Source organism: Eutrigla gurnardus, assembly GCF_963514095.1.
Source record: "Eutrigla gurnardus genome assembly, chromosome: 18".
NCBI lineage: Eukaryota > Metazoa > Chordata > Actinopteri > Perciformes > Triglidae > Eutrigla > Eutrigla gurnardus.
The window spans coordinates 3,537,786-3,554,021 of NC_139929.1; the positions used below are offsets into that span (position 1 = coordinate 3,537,786).

The window sequence follows — 16,236 nt, forward strand, 5'->3', positions numbered from 1 at the left end:
AGTCATGAGTTAAAGCATCAGCAGACTTCTCTGCAGAGTCCGGGTATGGATGGATGGAGCAGGCAGAGAAGATGGAGGACAGCACGGAGGGAGGGGAGGAGGTTGGTGACACACATCAGGGTTGCTGTTAATAGCACAGACAGGACCAGAATAGCAAATGGAGTCTCTGCATCCAGCAGCATCTTCTTATGTGGAAAGTGAGAAACAGCAGGTTTAACAGTGAAGTGCAGGTGAGAGACAGGTGTTGCAGATCTATCCTATAATAGCTGGACACCTGTCTTTGTCCTTGAGACCAGACATGTAGTTAGTTAAACCGGTCTTCGGTGGTCTGGCCTCATTTGGGACTCCTCCTTCATCATCGACGCCCCCCTCCCCCTCCTCCTCCTCCCCCTCTCCCGCCGCTGCTCCCCGCACAGCCGCAGTCCACGGCGATACGCCGTCAACGGCAGAGCCGCTCCGCGCTCTTTTCCCTCTTCTCTTGCCATCATCGCCGCTTTCAGGCAGAGAGGACCAGCATCCCCCCTCCTCCTCCTCCTCCTCTTCCTCCTCCTCCTCCTCCTTCTCCCCGGGCTGCGTCTCCGTCCGCCGGCGCTGCACCATCCTTATCAATAACATGGACAAACGAGGCTGTCCTCTCTCCATCTAGACGGGAGTCTCACCTCACAGAGTCAAGGTAGGGCTGCCTTCCGAACGGGGTTGTTGAGCATCGTTGACATGCATGGGGGAGAATGCAGCCTGCTTCTTTTTTTTTTTTTTTCCTTCTCCCCCTCCTGCATCATTTTGCTGACGTGGAGCCGCCGCGGTGTTCCTCTGATGAAGGTGCAGAGAGGGTGAAGCGGCACCATATGGCCCACCGGTGTGGCGGGTGCGGTATCTCTGCTATGTGAAGCAGCGGCGTGGTTTATCCCCGGTGTCTCCATATGTGTGTCCACGTATATATAATAAATAAAGCTCTTCACCTGTAGTGTAGGCCATGTGGAGGATACCTGTTAACTGTCTGACAAATGTTAATTTGTATCACTGGAGAGGGATTTAGTCGTTCTTTGTGGTTCTAAACTAGTGTGTTTATTGTGTCATTCTCAGACGGGGGCTACAATGAGCGAAGAGCCACCGGTCACCCCCAGCTGGCTGACCCCTGACCCCACAGCATGGGCCAGCGGAGGCGGGGGACCCACGGACAACACCACCGGGCTGGGCGCGTTCCCGTCGGACTCCCTGCCGCCCGGCCAGCTGCCCCTGCTGGTCAACCCCTGGGACATTGTGCTGTGCTCCTCGGGGACCCTCATAGCCTGCGAGAACGCCCTGGTGGTTCTGGTGATCTGGCAGAACCCGGCCCTCAGAGCCCCCATGTTCCTGCTGATTGGCAGCCTGGCGCTGGCCGACCTCCTGGCCGGCCTGGGCCTGGTCCTTCACTTCACCTGTGCCTACTTGCTCCACTCCGACTCGGCCCAGCTGCTGACCGTGGGCCTGGTGGTGGCCTCCTTCTCCGCCTCCGTCTTCAGCCTGCTGGCCATCACCATTGACCGCTACCTGTCGCTGTACTACGCCCTCACCTACAACTCGGAGAGGACGGCGGCCTTCACCTACACCATGCTGGTGCTGCTCTGGGGCCTCTCCCTGTGCCTGGGCCTGCTGCCGGTCACGGGGGTCAACTGCCTGGCGGAGGAGGCCACGTGCAGCGTGGTGCGGCCCCTCACCAAGAACAACATCGCCGTGCTGTCCGTCTCCTTCCTGCTGCTCTTCGGCCTCATGCTGCAGCTCTACGTCCAGATCTGCAAGATCGTGATGCGCCACGCTCACCAGATCGCCCTCCAGCACCACTTCCTGGCCGCCACGCCCCACTACGTCACCACGCGGAAGGGCGTCTCCACGCTGGCCATCATCCTGGGCACCTTTGCCGCCTGCTGGATGCCGTTCACCGTCTACTCCCTCATCGCCGACTACACCTACCCTCCGCTCTACACCTACGCCACGCTGGTGCCCGCCACCTACAACTCCATCATCAACCCGGTCATCTACGCCTTCAGGAACCAGGAGATCCAGAAGGCGCTGTGGCTGGTGTGCTGCGGATGCGTGCCTGCCAGCGTGGCCCAGCGTGCGAGGACCCCCAGCGACGTCTGACCAAAAAGCAGACCCCAGGTGGGAAGAGAGAGAGAGAGGCGCCCTGAGTCAGCTCTGCTCCTCGCTGGATCTGTCTGGTGTCAAAGAGAGCAGCAGCAGAGAAGGTCAGGGGGACGCGGCGGAGGGGGCTGTGGCTTCAGGTCCGGCTGGAGATCTTACTGTTATCCACAGCCCACCTGGATGGATGGAGCTTTTTTCTTACCCCGTTGTCACCCTCACCATAGAGCAAGGTGTCTCACTGTCTTCCCTGGTACAGACGGCCACTGCGCGGACAGCATCCCCGCCCCCCCCCCTCCCGTCCAGCCCGGGCCACGCCCTTCCGCTGTTCCGCAGAGTGTGCATCACATGTTACAGGCAGCAGCTGTATATATGTGAATGATGTGAGCTTTGGGTGACACGTGCTTTGTTTTCCTTTCAAACGTGGAGGGATTATTAGTTTGCGCCCCCCCACCTGTGCGTGCGTGCGTAAAAACGCACAGATTAACGTGCGCAAAAGAGGAGAGAGAGAGAGAGAGATTGAGAGAGAGAGGCATTTCCACATGAAGCTCCCGTCTGGAGCATCATCATCCCCATCATCCAGGCGCTCTGCTGCTGCACTCTGAACGTGCGTCGAAAGCTAAACAGCCGCGGAGAGCTAAAAATAGAGCCGGCGCTCTCTGATCCGCGCCCTGCGTCCTCCACAGACGCCGAGGAAGAAATCAAGCCGTTTCTTCTCCCCCCTCCTCTCCTCTCCTCTCCACAATGTACCGGGCTTCTTTTCTCTCTCTCTCTCTGGACTGTGTTCCAGTTCATCTCGCGTCAGGGAGGCTCAAGACAAAGCCCCAGGAGACCCCACCATTAACCCCTCCTCTTTTCTTTTTCTTTTTTTTTTATCACTTATGGAGGCAAACCGAATATAAACCTATGGGGTGGGATTATGTAACCACTTTATATCCCTCACCTTTCACCTTTTGGATGGAGGTTGCTCGAGACTTTTTTTTTATATATATCTGGAGATTATGTAACTGAGAACCCCCAACATAAACAAACAATAATTTAAATTATAATTATTTTAAAAGGATAAAACAAATATTATCCCTAAAGGAATCATATATGATATTAAATATGATCAGATCACTTCAAATCTGTAGACAAAAACCTAACTAGAAATATAAATGTGCTTTTTGTGTGTGGGGAAATCGGCTAAATCTGAATGTATTTCCATGTATTTGATCTTTTTGGGCCCCTAACGAGTTTAGCACCAACCACATGATGTGCATGCCAGACTCCAGTGGGATTTGCATGCAACGAGCACAGATTATTTTTCTTCTCCTCCTCCTGAGTTTATTTGTGGCAGGTCACATCGGCGACTGCAGGGCCTAATAATTATGTTTCTCTACACAGTGTACCTCACACGTATCACATTAATGAGCTACAATCATCACTTGATGGTCACAAGAATTGCACCCTTTTTTTATAAAGAAAATGTGGATTTTTAAACAATGTTTTTTGCCATACAGTGCGGATAAGTTTGACATTTTTAAGAGTCTCTGATTCAATGGAAGCCCGAAAACCACACCTCCACCCACCAGCTGCTCTGAGTTAGTCCTCCATTATCTTCTGGTCTCCACATTAGTGCATTTTAATTCCTCACTTCATATCTTGTCAGCAATAACTAGCCTGTGAATGGTAGTTATTTATTTTATTTTATTTTAATGTGAAGCAATACTCAGACAGCAATAACATCCACGTTCCCACCACGACTTCTTCCTGCAGTGTGAAGTACCAATAGCGGCCACTAGGGGTGTAGGGATGTGTTGTAGTGAATGGAAGTGATGCTTCGGTGATCCATCTTCAAATAGGTGGTGGGATATAATAATAATAATCCTTTTTTTCTGGGCTGGAGATCAAACGACTCATCCGTCACAGTGACATCACTGCCTCATTCCTCCGCCATTTTTCTTTCTTCTTCCTGATCTGAGATCAGTTTCGGGGGGGGGGGGGGGGGGGGGGACATTTTGTAACACCAGGATGAAATGTTTTTTATTTTCGTTGTTGCCTCCGCTTCGTCGTGAGCATATATGAACCGTCCTGAAGTGTCGTGAACCTCAAAGTGTCACTGTGTTTTTAGTGCGTACGGTATGAGTTGCATGGCCTCTGGGTGTGTGTGTGTGTGTGTGTGTGTGTGTGTGTGTGTGTATGTGTGCATGTGTGTGTGTGTTTGTTATCCAGCAGCTCAGCAGACAATAATCTGCCTCCTGGTGAGGGAGGGAAACAGGTCTGTGGTCCACTTCCTGTTGACCTCCCCTGACCTTAGAGGATAATGCTGCCAGTCTTCCTGTCAACACTTAGAGAAGTGGCCTCGTTAGGTGTTTGTAGAGTTTGAAGAGGACTAGGACTAGGACTAGGACATGGACTCTGAATGAGTCCTAGTCCTGCTGTGTTGTTCTCGTCTTCTTCTTCACCACTAATATTCTCCTTTAAATCAATAGTCTGGTTTGAGGGAGGCGTCCGCTAAGTGACCTCTGAATGATCCTATGAGCTAATTAGAACGGTCACCTCCGAATACGAAGCTTCTCCTTCACGCTTTCCGAAGGCGTGACCTCATGCACGGGCGTCAAGACGTGACTCCCGTCGTTGTTTGATCAGGCTTGGCACATCACACACCATCTTATTCCTTTACCTTTTGAGAAAAAGTCTATTTTTGTTATATATATATATATATGTATATTCATTGAAAAGTTCTATTTTTTTCCACTTTTCGTCCGGCCTGAATTCCTTCACGTTCTGATGTTGTGTGATTATAACGGCGCTGTAAAGCCTTTTTTTCTCTGAATGTAGTAATAATCAAACTTGTTGATAAGCCCTCCTCCGGACTCTGTTTCTGTAAATACGGCATGCTGGAGAGGAGATCTCCAAACCACCGTGCACGGTGCTGCCAACAGACAGTCAAACTACGGGATGAGTTGGGGTTGCACCATTTTGTTTTTGTAGATTCTCTTCTGTTAGGCTTCATCTGTAAACGCTGGTTAATTGATAATTGATTGGCTACACAGATGTGTGAGAAGAAGTCAAAATAATAGTGGACATTCTCTGATTGTTTTTTTTTCTCTTGTGCAGCCGAGGTTCTCATGAGCAGGTGTGAACAAGGGCTTCGTATCCAAGAAAGACTGCGATGTTTGGATGTAATCCGTCTCTATTCACACACCTGTTAATCTATTGAATCGTGTCGCGGTGTAAGAGTAACCGGAGGAGGTGTCGTTCTGCTGGTTACTAATCTAGAGCTAAATAACAAAACACTCAAGGGCCTGTGAATGTGTGTGTGTGTGTGTGTGTGTTTTTGGGGGTGGGGCTGGAGGTGGGAGGACGCCACAGTAACAGCATCTTGTGTAGACGTATGCGTAGTTTTCAATGTGAAATGCACTTTATTTTTTGGGGATGAAAATGGCACAAACAAAATTAAGTATCTGCAAAATGAAACATATAAAAGGATAATCAACATGCACTAACTTAACTGAGATATTGTAAGAACATTTCTGTGAACGTGGTGTCTATTTTTCCAACGGTGTTAGTCGTACTTTTTATTGCTTTTTTGGTTAGTTCACTCGATTGAGAGATCTTGTTAATTTTGTATTAAAAACCAAACATGTGCTGTGCATAAAACTCCCGTCTTGACTAATTTGTTCATCCTCTCCCTGGCTTCATCCCCCCCCCCCCCCCCCTTCTTTTTTCACACTCTTCTGTTTCCCTGGCAACTCCCTTCTTAGCTATACTGTTACTATGGAAACTGAAGTCTTGGAGCCAGGTATGTCGTCTCTATGACGACAGGGAAACAGTAAAGAGATATGGCAGCCAAGATCCATCATTCATTATTTTATTATTCTCTGGGTCAAAGGTTACAGAGCTCACACTAGCATATACATGACCCCCCCCTCCCCCCTCCCCCATCCACATACATCCACTCACACACAGCAGTGATTGATTACAGACGCAGATGGCTGAATCAATTATCATGTTTATGATCAATAAGACTTATTACATAGACAGAGACATGAACCCGTTACTTCTTCACTTCCAAGTCATTGACATGTTAAAAAAAAAAACTTGCCTCATGATTCTACAGCATTTCAGTAAAAACATAAAAAAAAAAAAAAAAAAATACAAGTACATTGGTTAGCTCAAGAGGAAAAGTTTCTAATTCTCCTAACGTTTCCCGAGCTTTCGACTAGACATGAAATCAGCACCTTCACGCGGTGTCTATCGTGTTACGACGGGTAGAGAAACGTATTCACAGCGCTCTGAAATCAACTACGTGTTAGTGTTTCAGAGAGCGGCGAGTGTTACGGTATGTTACGAGTGTCTTTACAGTGTTTACGCATCTTGAATACACCCCCCCACATTTCCAGTTTCAGACCACTTAGCTTATATCCACCTACAGCATGTGATAGTGTGTAGGTATGTGTTTTCAGCAATAACGTGTGTGACAACCTGTGAGTGTGGGCATTCCCTCAAGTAAGTGAGTGTGTGTGTGTTCAGTGGTTATGTTGTTGTTGTTGTGTGTGTGTGTGTTAATCCGACCAATCGTTCTCTTCCAGCTCCGAGTCGTCCTCGGAGTCGGAGTACTCCACGGCGATGCGTCGGGAAAGGATGGTGGCCACGTCGTTGCCCACCGGCTCCCTCTTAGCCTGCTGCTCCTGCTGCTCCTGCACCTTCTTCAGCTGGATGCCTGCAAGAAAAACACGGGATGAGCCTTTAAATACAGCAGAACAAAGGATCAAAAGCAACTCCATTCTAGCATTATTCGCTTTATCACAGAATCTGGAGAAGAAAGTATAAAAATCACTATATAACTATCAAGTATAGTCATTTAAATGTCAAATTAAATGAGATATAACTAAGTTGGACATCAGTAACGTGAAAAATGTCTTATATATTAGGTTTTGCAGCGTTCAGTTCTTTAACATCTTTTATTTTCTTGTCATATAACGATTGCTGGCCCTTGATAGAACATTGTAAGACACGTCTTTAAATGTTCACTCGGGCCACTTAATTATAGTGTTCTAGATCTAGGCCACTTCCTGTCATATCGAGACGAGTCCCAATAAAAATGTAGGTCACAAACGTTCACTGAAGCTATTTCTTATTCTCTGTTTCCCAATGTATCCCCAGTGTAGTTACAATAATATTATATTCAACACACATTAAATCTCAAGCAATAAACCATTATTTAGACCCTTTAAGTGAAAATATCATTTTTTTTGTTTTTAATACCATGCTTATAAAATTATTCACCCCTTATTTTATATAACTTCATAGAGATCTGTTCATTTTTACATTTAAAGTAGTTGGATTTCCCTGCTTTTGTCATTATAGATTCTTTAATAAAAACATTAAAATGCCATATATGGGTACACACACACACACAACACGGCTCTTACCCATACGTATAGCAGCCAGCAGATCACTGCGGGCATCAGTGACCGCCGAGGTCTCAGCAGGTGTGGAGGAAGACACCTTACGGGCCGCGAAATGGGAGACACCGGCAGGGAGGGGAGGAGGTGGAGGACCGGGAGGAGGCGGAGCTCCACATATAGGTGGTGGAGGCAGGGCAAAGCCGCCGGTCATTGGCCCGATGGGAATCGAACCTCCGGGAGGTGAGGCGAAGGCAGTCTGGGCAGAAGGGATGAGAGGGGCTGGAGGGGGAGGAGGAGGACCGGTGTTGGCATAGCCATCCATACTGCAAGAGGGAGGGAATTAAAGACAATTAGTGGAGACTTAATTAACATTATGGCAGTCCATACTCTGCTTTTGCTAACACATCAGGGTTGGAGAGTAAGGCACGAGGACATTGACCCACTAGGTGGCAGCATTGGCTCAAAGTTCATGCACTAAATGTGGTCACACAGACAACAATGGACCCTGACCCCAAACTGACCCCTAACTGGTTGAAAAGCATCATGGTGTCCAATAGACGTGCTTACCTGTAGTCCATCGGTGGGAGGGACATGGAGCCCCCATTCATAGCCTCAGTGGGCGGAGGGGGAAGCGGTGGGTGGTGGGAACGCCCCAGAGTCCCACCCTGATATGCCATCATGCTCCTCCCTCTCACGTCGTGTTCACCTCCTCCACGCGGGGCGTGACCCGCGGCCATCTGGGCGGCCAGGGCGCTGGGAGGCGGGCCGGAGTAGGTGTGGGCGTGGCCAGCGTGGTTCATCATGTTGGGGTAGTGGTGCGGATCGGCACCGTGACCCCTGATGGGAGGAAGAGGAAGGTTTTTTCCAGGCTGAAATCATGCGAATGCTTCTCAGAATAATCAGGGGGAAAAAAAGTGACCGACCTGTTCTCTGGTGACATGGAGCCCTCGGAGGAAGCCCCTCTGTCACGGTGTATGGTGTGTCGATGGTCCGGCCTCAGCTCTTTATCCAGAGCCATCATATTCCACTCCTGCCGACGGTTCCTCGCCTTCCTCACCTTCTTCACCTCCCTCTGTAACGTCCCATCCACACAACGCCTCTGCTCCTAGGAGTTTGTTCAAAATCAAACTATGAATGGCTGTTTATTATGTGTTCTTATCGACATTCATAGAATTAGTTCCACTAATAAAGTAAGTAAGTGACTCTAATTCTGAAAATAAGGGGGAGGAAATATCCGCACTGCATTGGACAGAATATCATAATAATACGTTAAAAAGCATGATCTGTGCGCTGCTCGGGGACCCAACTGTACCTTCTGCTTCCTCTTCTCTTTCCTTTTATCCTCCGTGTCCTGCAGCATCGTTTCCTTCCACAAGTCGAAGAAGTAGGACGGATCGGTGTAGAACTTGAGTGCTTCCTTGTGGTCATCCCTTCGGAAACGACACAACGAGTTAGGTACACAAAAGTCTTTGTGTAGGAACATGCATGAAGAAGGGTTAAAACAACGCATTTGTTTGAATGCAGAATGACAAGATAGACTTTTTTTTTTTTGCTTTTTTGTGAGTTTCTATGGAAAGACTTAGTTGGGCATAAAACATGTGAAAATATGAATAATGCATGAGTTGGAGAAGCTTGGTGAAATGATGACTGGGGATCCAGCATAACTGGAAGTGACAGGATGAGAGAGGGAAAAGGCAGAGAGACAGAAAGACGAGAGAAAAGTGGGCTATGTAGTCAGGGTTAGTAGTTGGATTCCCAGCGGAACCGGCCACACTAAATATGCAATGCACCCAAAGTACTAGAAAGCACACGGGATAAAAGTAGCAGCAGGAAATAGTACCAAATCCGCTGTTTCACTGTGAATGTAGGTCAGAAACAAGGAGCCGCAATCATACCAGGAACAATGGGTGACTTCTAAGTAATACATAGGAAGTTATTAAGTAGAACACATGCTATAAACTCTGAATTTTAGAACTCATTCACTGTTTTTTATTATCTTTCATATCATAAATCTGCATTGTGTACAAACATATGCAAACACTGTTAAAACTGACTGTAAAAAAAGATGTTTAGCATCTTTAAAGCTCACATATCTAATATGGAAATACTATAACCTCAAAATGATAGAAGAGAAATATGACTGTGATTACGCTGCAGGGGGATAAGAGAGAATATTTGCATCATCAGCACCAACCTGTAAGATGAGAGGATGTTGAGAGGCGGAGGCTTGTCGCTCAGATTGTAAATCTCTTTGACGGGATTGGGCACGCTGCTCTTGGACACCACCTGCTGGTCCTGAATGGTGGAGCTCTTGAAGGCTTTCCTCATGTTAATATCTTGGAGGGAGACTGAGAACACAAAAAAATGGTCAAATTGCTTGAATGTAAGGCAGAAAACAACATTAAGCGATGACTTCCTGTGCCCCCCTGCAGTCCCTCAACCTCTGACCCACCTTCTTCCACGGTGGAGTCCAGCTGCGTGACCTTGACCGCCAACCGGTCAATGCGGTCCTGGAGGGAGCTGGCACGCAGATAGAAGGTGTTGGCCTCTTTAAACAGCTCGCCGAATATATCCTCTGCATGTCTACCTGGAAAGGAAACGGCAGAGAGACGGGAAATTTGAGAGAAAGGAGACTTCATGAGCGATCGTTACCCGGAACCAAGCAAGGCTGAAGTTGAATCGATACGGCGGTAACGTGACACAATGTGAGTCTTGAGGAGTCAGGAAATAACCTCTCACACGGCTCCATATAGCAACATTCCTCATTAATAAATCCGTTTTGCACTTAACACAGAAATACCACATTTATTTGTTGAAGTTATTCTTCTTCACTGCCCAGTATCACATGATGACTCATCACCTCAGAGTTGCTAGTTCAAAGCCCCAAACCATCTCTACAAATAGAAATAAAGAAAAACACTCTTTATCCATCAGCAAGGTTCATAATTATTGCAGTGTTGGCGTTCAATTAAGTAAATTTCACTCCCGAACCCTTGTTTCCTTTGAAACAATAAGTAACTGAACTTCCTCCATATCTATGAAGCCATGGCTGCCCTCCAGATGTTCACACAAACAGCTCATAGACCCGGGAAGTAACAGGACAACAAGTCCTGGAGTCTACATGTGCTCCTCCTTAACCCTGTTTTTTGGGGAACGACCCTGAAAAGTAGGAATGACCTGCCCCGGAAATGTTTTTAGTGAGGGGCCAAGGGCAAAATGACTGTTAGTCCAGGGTTTATGGGACTATAAAGTCTAAGCTCTGGGGCCCAGGGTTAATAAGAGGAGAAAACATGTTTTACTAAATATATTGCTAAGCTGGGAAGCACGGAAATGCATAGGATTAAAAGAACGGCTTCTATGGATACCAACAGTTTAAAATCAAGCCAAATAACATTTTTAATTAAAGAACACGTTGGTAAGGCTTCATCCAAACAAACACACCGCTAAGGGCTTCTTCTGTCCCTCCTGCTGACAGGATGGGCTGCAGGAAAAACACTCAGAGGAAGGAAAGAATCACAGATGCGGCATGCTGAGCCCGGGTCACCTTTAACCTCTCCTGAGGATCCTTACGGTCCACTTGCAACACATACATGTAGACATACCCCTCCGAGCCCGTATGGGGCATTTATATATAGCTCCCCACACAGCTGCTGTTAAAAGGCCCACTCCCAATACAGGAACTTGATACAATAAGAGACAGAGAATGGATGCGACTGGGTCAAAATGCAGCGGGTCAACGCCAAAAAGGGACTATTTTAAACATCCACTGTTGAAGTTCAGGATGAAGTCTGAACAAAGTTAGCAGGAGAGAGAAAAAAGGGTGCAACTAAGGTCACAAGACAACACATAACACACACGGTGACGGGTAATGAGACAAGGACATGGAGATGGAAGACGGATGGGGAGATAGCTGCTCTTTGTGAGGTAATAAATCTGTCTAATGCATTTACTGTGAGCAATCAATATGAAACAGTCCTGCACACACACACACAGTTAACACACACACCTCCCATTCATAAATACAAAAGCACTGAAACACACACACACAGTCTATCTGGACATTCACATGCACACACTTTCTTTTTTTTAAGAGCTATCTGCAAGGATTACATTTCAACCCTGCGGGCCACAGTGCGAGGCAAATCTACAGCTAGCCCAGTGACCCCCAGGCACCGTAACCATGACAACACCCAAATCAATCACAGCTTCGGGATTACTGATGAAACCATGTGATGCTGTCTTTCCACAAAGAAGGCTAACACACGGTGTAGACAGTCGTCACACTGAAGTTAGACAGCCTGAGGATGCTTCCGTCTGTTTATGATGTTACACAAAAGTCTCTTTTTGTGGCTTTTTGCCGTCTGTTTTCGGCGTCTAAACGGCGTGCATGTGAGTGTGACGAGTGCGTCTTACTCAGGCTGCTGAGCTGGCGGATGATGGCAGAGAGCGTGTTGTTCATAACACACTCCAGCTCGCTGCCGATGCCCTCGGGGAGTTCCCCTCGGCAGAGGTGACGGGGCTCGATGTTCCTCTTCACCAGCGGCATGGCGAGGCCTCACAGCGTCACGAACTGCAGGGGAGGCACAGAAAAACGAACACACACACACCGGGGTTAGAGAGGATGAATGGAGGAAGCAGCACGCAGGTCATGAGCAACGCAGCCATCAGACGATGATGATAAGAGGCGAGACGTTGTGTGTGATTTCAATTATGACGAATAAACACAAATCAAGACATCCATCATAATTATTTGATATATTACTTCCGACTAAAACTCAAAGATATCAAATGTGTGTGTTGTATGTAAGACCAGAGAAAACAAGCTGACAGTGATGACCAACAGTGTCCCAAAGCCACAAGACTTTGGCAACCAGCGGAGAGATTAAAGCATTAGGGATAGGGAGATACAGCATGCCAGCTAATCCCAGGCCGGCTTGTCGGCCACCCAGCTGGAATCCTGACACAAACACAGATTCATGGATATGGTTAGACACCAAAAAAAAAAAGGCAAGAAAAGTCAAACGGGAATCTACATAAATCAATGCATTCTTGCTGAACGAGAGAAAAATCGAACACCTGAAGCGTAAAAGATACCTTACGGCTGGATGGACGCCCTTCAGTTACTAAATGAAACCCTCACCGCTTCTTCAGACACTTTAAACTCTATTTGGTTCAAAGAACTACAAAAAAATAATAATAATACTCAAAGCAGGAGAAGTCCCAGGGTGGATCAGAGCACCCATCTTATCTGAGCTTCTTCCTGCTTCCTGTTTTCGCGGTCTCAACCTGGCTCCCCGTTTCCTGGACCTCCTTGTGTCACACATCTCTCTCCTTCCTGTCCAAAACACTTGGCCAGAACAATACGGCGATGGCTCAAGAAGCAGATGGAAACGTGCTCACGCAATCCTCAGATTCACTGCTCAAATGATTTCACTCCTGATTACAGTTCCAGACTTTCTCCCTGTGCAGCTACGGCATTAAAAAAAGAAATAAAAATACAAAACACCGGAGTTCTGGCAGTGTGACAGAAGGCTAATAATAGCTGACCGTATTAGAAATACAACTCATGTTTGTTGGACTTTCCAGATATTTATTTGTGATCACAAGAGAATCGAGGGGAAGTAAAATCCTTATGAATCCCTCACAACTACATTAACTTCTAATTGTCTTAATGTTTTATCTTTTATTCTTTGTGAATCTTTATCTCATAAGACACCAAATATAAAGGTGAGGTAAAGGAGCCATTGTTGCGCTATCAGCAGGAAACTACTGTAATTACAGGTTGTGTCCTTTCAGCTGTCCGAGACAGAAAAGAGACCCTTCTGTTCCCACCAGCCGAGTCCACATCTACACCCATTTTCTCAGCAAGCAACCCCCTGAAATTCCCAACAGCCTTGTGCCAATAACGGAAAACAAAGGGTGAAATGACATCATGGTGCGCTGCAACAAATAGACACTGAATATAGTTAATAAGGTCTGGTTTGGAGCAAAAAAAAGAGAGACCTCCTCGGATTTAACAGTCTGCATAATCAGCGTGAAGACGGAGGTGATGCAAATGAGAAGATTGCATGCTTTTGCCTTTACTGTCTGCCTGTCGGCTGGCTTGACAATCACATCAATGAGGCGAAATAATGAGCAACTGGGGGGCAACCGGGCGGAGGGAGCAGGAGGAGGAGGAGGAGGAGGAGGAGGAGGAGGGACGGGCCTCGCCTGAGAAATTAGCAGAAAGTAGAGGCGAAGAAGGGTGCATGAGAGAGACACCAAGTGGGACAAGAGTGTGTGAGACGGTGCGTGAGACGGAGTGTGAGAGTGTGTAACATTAAGAGGTGGACAAAGTGTGTGTGTGTGTGTGTGTTTGTGTGTTTGTGTGAGGGAGAAAGGGTGTATCGGGTGGGGGGAGGGGTATGAACAGGGACCTCGGGGAAGCCACTGAAAGGTTCCTGGGACAATAGAGCTTCGTTCACACGGCAACAGCACTAGCTCTCCCATGCATCCTCCTCCTCCTCCTCCTCCTCTCCAACCTTCTTTAAGGCCCCCCTGTACTCGTGCATTGAAAGCGTAGCAAGCGAGCGCCCCTCCACTCGCTCTGAGAGGAAAACAGAAAGCGAGAAAGGGAGAGTAAAGCCTGAACATATAACAGAATACACATTGAAACATAGATTCTCTGGTTTCCGGTTTCTCACTCATCCTTTTTGTCATGTGTTTGGATGCTTGATTTATTGCACACTTAGACATTCAGGCATGCAAACACACCAGGTAGCCTCTAAAACGTCCCATTAGCTGCATGTTTTAACAGTCCCATCCACTTAAAAAAGAAATGTCTTTGATCCTCCGGCATTCAAGGTAGCAACACACTTCCTCTTGCGACTCCAGCGAGATGCCCACATCTCCACGCCAACGCACGGAGACAGAAGAGGCATTTACTACAGATGTGAGAACTCCATTAAGACCTGAAAAGGGAAGTCATTACCGATTTATGACCGGAGTACACAGCCCTTACTGTGTTGCGGGCAGCTTCGCTTGCTCTGATGCTATGAATAATGCAGCCTGGATTACGTCAGGTCACACTGCCCTAAATATGACGTAAAAAAAAAAATGTCTGCGGTGACACTGCACCCTCGTCCCAATATTATTCAGAGGCACCCGTGATGAAACATTCAGGCACTCTGGGTTAAAGTATCCTCTGAATACTGAATCCTCGCCGCTGCACAGAGTAGGTCATGGGAGCTTGGCCATAACTTCAACCCTCGGTTTTTGCAGTCAAAAGGACAGAATATCTCTTCAGAGGCCGTGATTCACACAGCATTTTAACCAACAATCATTACATGATCCTATCATTATACAAATGTATGTCTACATTAATGATTCAGGGAAAACTGTAATGAGAAACTGACAAAAATCTGCTCATAAATACACAAGAAGTTTGTTTTGAACATGGACATTTTTGCATACAATCCCAGTGGTGATCCAGTGTGCTAAACAGCTGATTCATTTTGTAGTGGAACAAAGAATTGATTTAAAATTGTATAATTAATATAAAAGCATGTGTGGTTTTCAGCTTGACAGTTTTGAATATTGTATTTGAGCTGTTTTGCGTCTGTTAACTTTGTCATTTTAGATATAAGTTTGCTTTATAATCAGTTAATATAAAATGTGATTGATTTATGGATTGATAGTGAATATTTACAGTTAGATACATTTGCTTAAATATAAGGTATGATGTATAATAGCATCATAATATCTTTATATTCAAGTTTATATTCAATGAATCATCACTTTACTTGAACGAACGTCATATTAAAGTTGTTACAATGCACTGTTTTGACGTCTCGTTAAAATTCCCATTTCATCCACACACACTAACAGACTGATGGATGCGCATTCACGTGAACGCACGCGCACACACACACGCACACACACACACACACACACACGGGCGTGAACTAATGGCAACCGCGATCAATCAGTGTTCCGCACCGTCGCTTCCCGTTACTGATGGACTGACCCACATCTGTTCGCCCGCCGAGCTTCCTGGGAATTTCTGCCAGTTTTTTAATCTTAAATTAAACCAGCCGTTTCCCCGTTTAGTGCCTAACAAACTGATTTAAACGCCGGTATTAAAACCACACATCAAAGTTACACATAACGGCGAGAAATAGTCAACGTTTAGGGCATGTTTCGGCCGTTTGTTATCATTATCCGGCGGGAGGGGGGGGGGGTCCGCACCGACTGACCACTTGGTTAGCTAGCTTATGTCCAGCGGTCGACTTCTTAGTTGTCAAATGAGAGCACCTTCAACATAATTCAATATTAATTTACAATATTTATATCAAAGCTGTCATTATCCGTTGTAAAAAAAATAAATAAAGTACCATAAGAGCCTCACCAGCACTCGAAATATGAGATGAAATCGGCCCGTCCGCATGTCCCGTTAGATACTCCTATTAGCTCTCACATCCTGTGTCCCCAGCGAAGTCTGGCCACTCCGGGGAACGATCCTTTGAGGACGGGAGGGCACGCCCACCGGGCCCCGCGCACCAATCACGTCTCCGAGCAGGGGCTTTAACGCGTGACGGGCGTTCACGCGGACCAATGGCGTCGCTGGAAGGGCGATGAGTGACAGGGAGAGTCCGCCGGCTCCGAAGCGGTGTTTGCGAATGGAGGGGGCGGGGCTACGATTGGGCGTTGCTGTGTAGAGCAAACTGGGGGTTTTATTTTAATG

General features: G+C 47.0%; 2 protein-coding genes across 2 annotated transcripts; one reads left to right on the plus strand and one right to left on the minus strand.

The window, feature by feature from the left end:
* The first annotated feature begins 441 nt into the window (after window positions 1–441).
* gpr12 (G protein-coupled receptor 12) lies at window positions 442–2,334 on the plus strand. The gene is made up of 2 exons (XM_084033730.1): window positions 442–673; window positions 1,084–2,334. The coding sequence occupies exon 2, from the start codon at window positions 1,096–1,098 to the stop codon at window positions 2,119–2,121; it is 1,026 nt and encodes a 341-aa protein (XP_083889856.1). The 5' UTR covers window positions 442–673; window positions 1,084–1,095; the 3' UTR covers window positions 2,122–2,334.
* Window positions 2,335–6,080: 3,746 nt separating this feature from the next.
* wasf3b (WASP family member 3b) lies at window positions 6,081–16,004 on the minus strand. Its single transcript, XM_084033144.1, has 9 exons — window positions 15,901–16,004; window positions 11,928–12,084; window positions 9,967–10,101; window positions 9,709–9,862; window positions 8,827–8,944; window positions 8,438–8,619; window positions 8,082–8,351; window positions 7,539–7,837; window positions 6,081–6,826 (listed from the first exon to the last, which is right to left on the minus strand). Exons 2-9 carry the CDS (start codon window positions 12,058–12,060, stop codon window positions 6,669–6,671), a joined length of 1,449 nt encoding a protein of 482 aa, XP_083889270.1. The 5' UTR covers window positions 12,061–12,084; window positions 15,901–16,004; the 3' UTR covers window positions 6,081–6,668.
* Between the last annotated feature and the right edge of the window lie 232 nt (window positions 16,005–16,236).

Bases quoted from the DNA above. Each gene is read 5' to 3' on its own strand.
- gpr12 (XM_084033730.1), top strand. From the start codon at position 1,096: ATGAGCGAAGAGCCACCGGTCACCCCCAGCTGGCTGACCCCTGACCCC.
- wasf3b (XM_084033144.1), bottom strand. From the start codon at position 12,060: ATGCCGCTGGTGAAGAGGAACATCGAGCCCCGTCACCTCTGCCGAGGG. The intron at 9,863-9,966 runs GTGGGTCAGAGG...TTGTGTTCTCAG, and splicing joins GGACTCCACCGTGGAAGAAG to TCTCCCTCCAAGATATTAAC. The intron at 7,838-8,081 runs GTAAGCACGTCT...TCCCTCTTGCAG, and splicing joins CTCCCACCGATGGACTACAG to TATGGATGGCTATGCCAACA.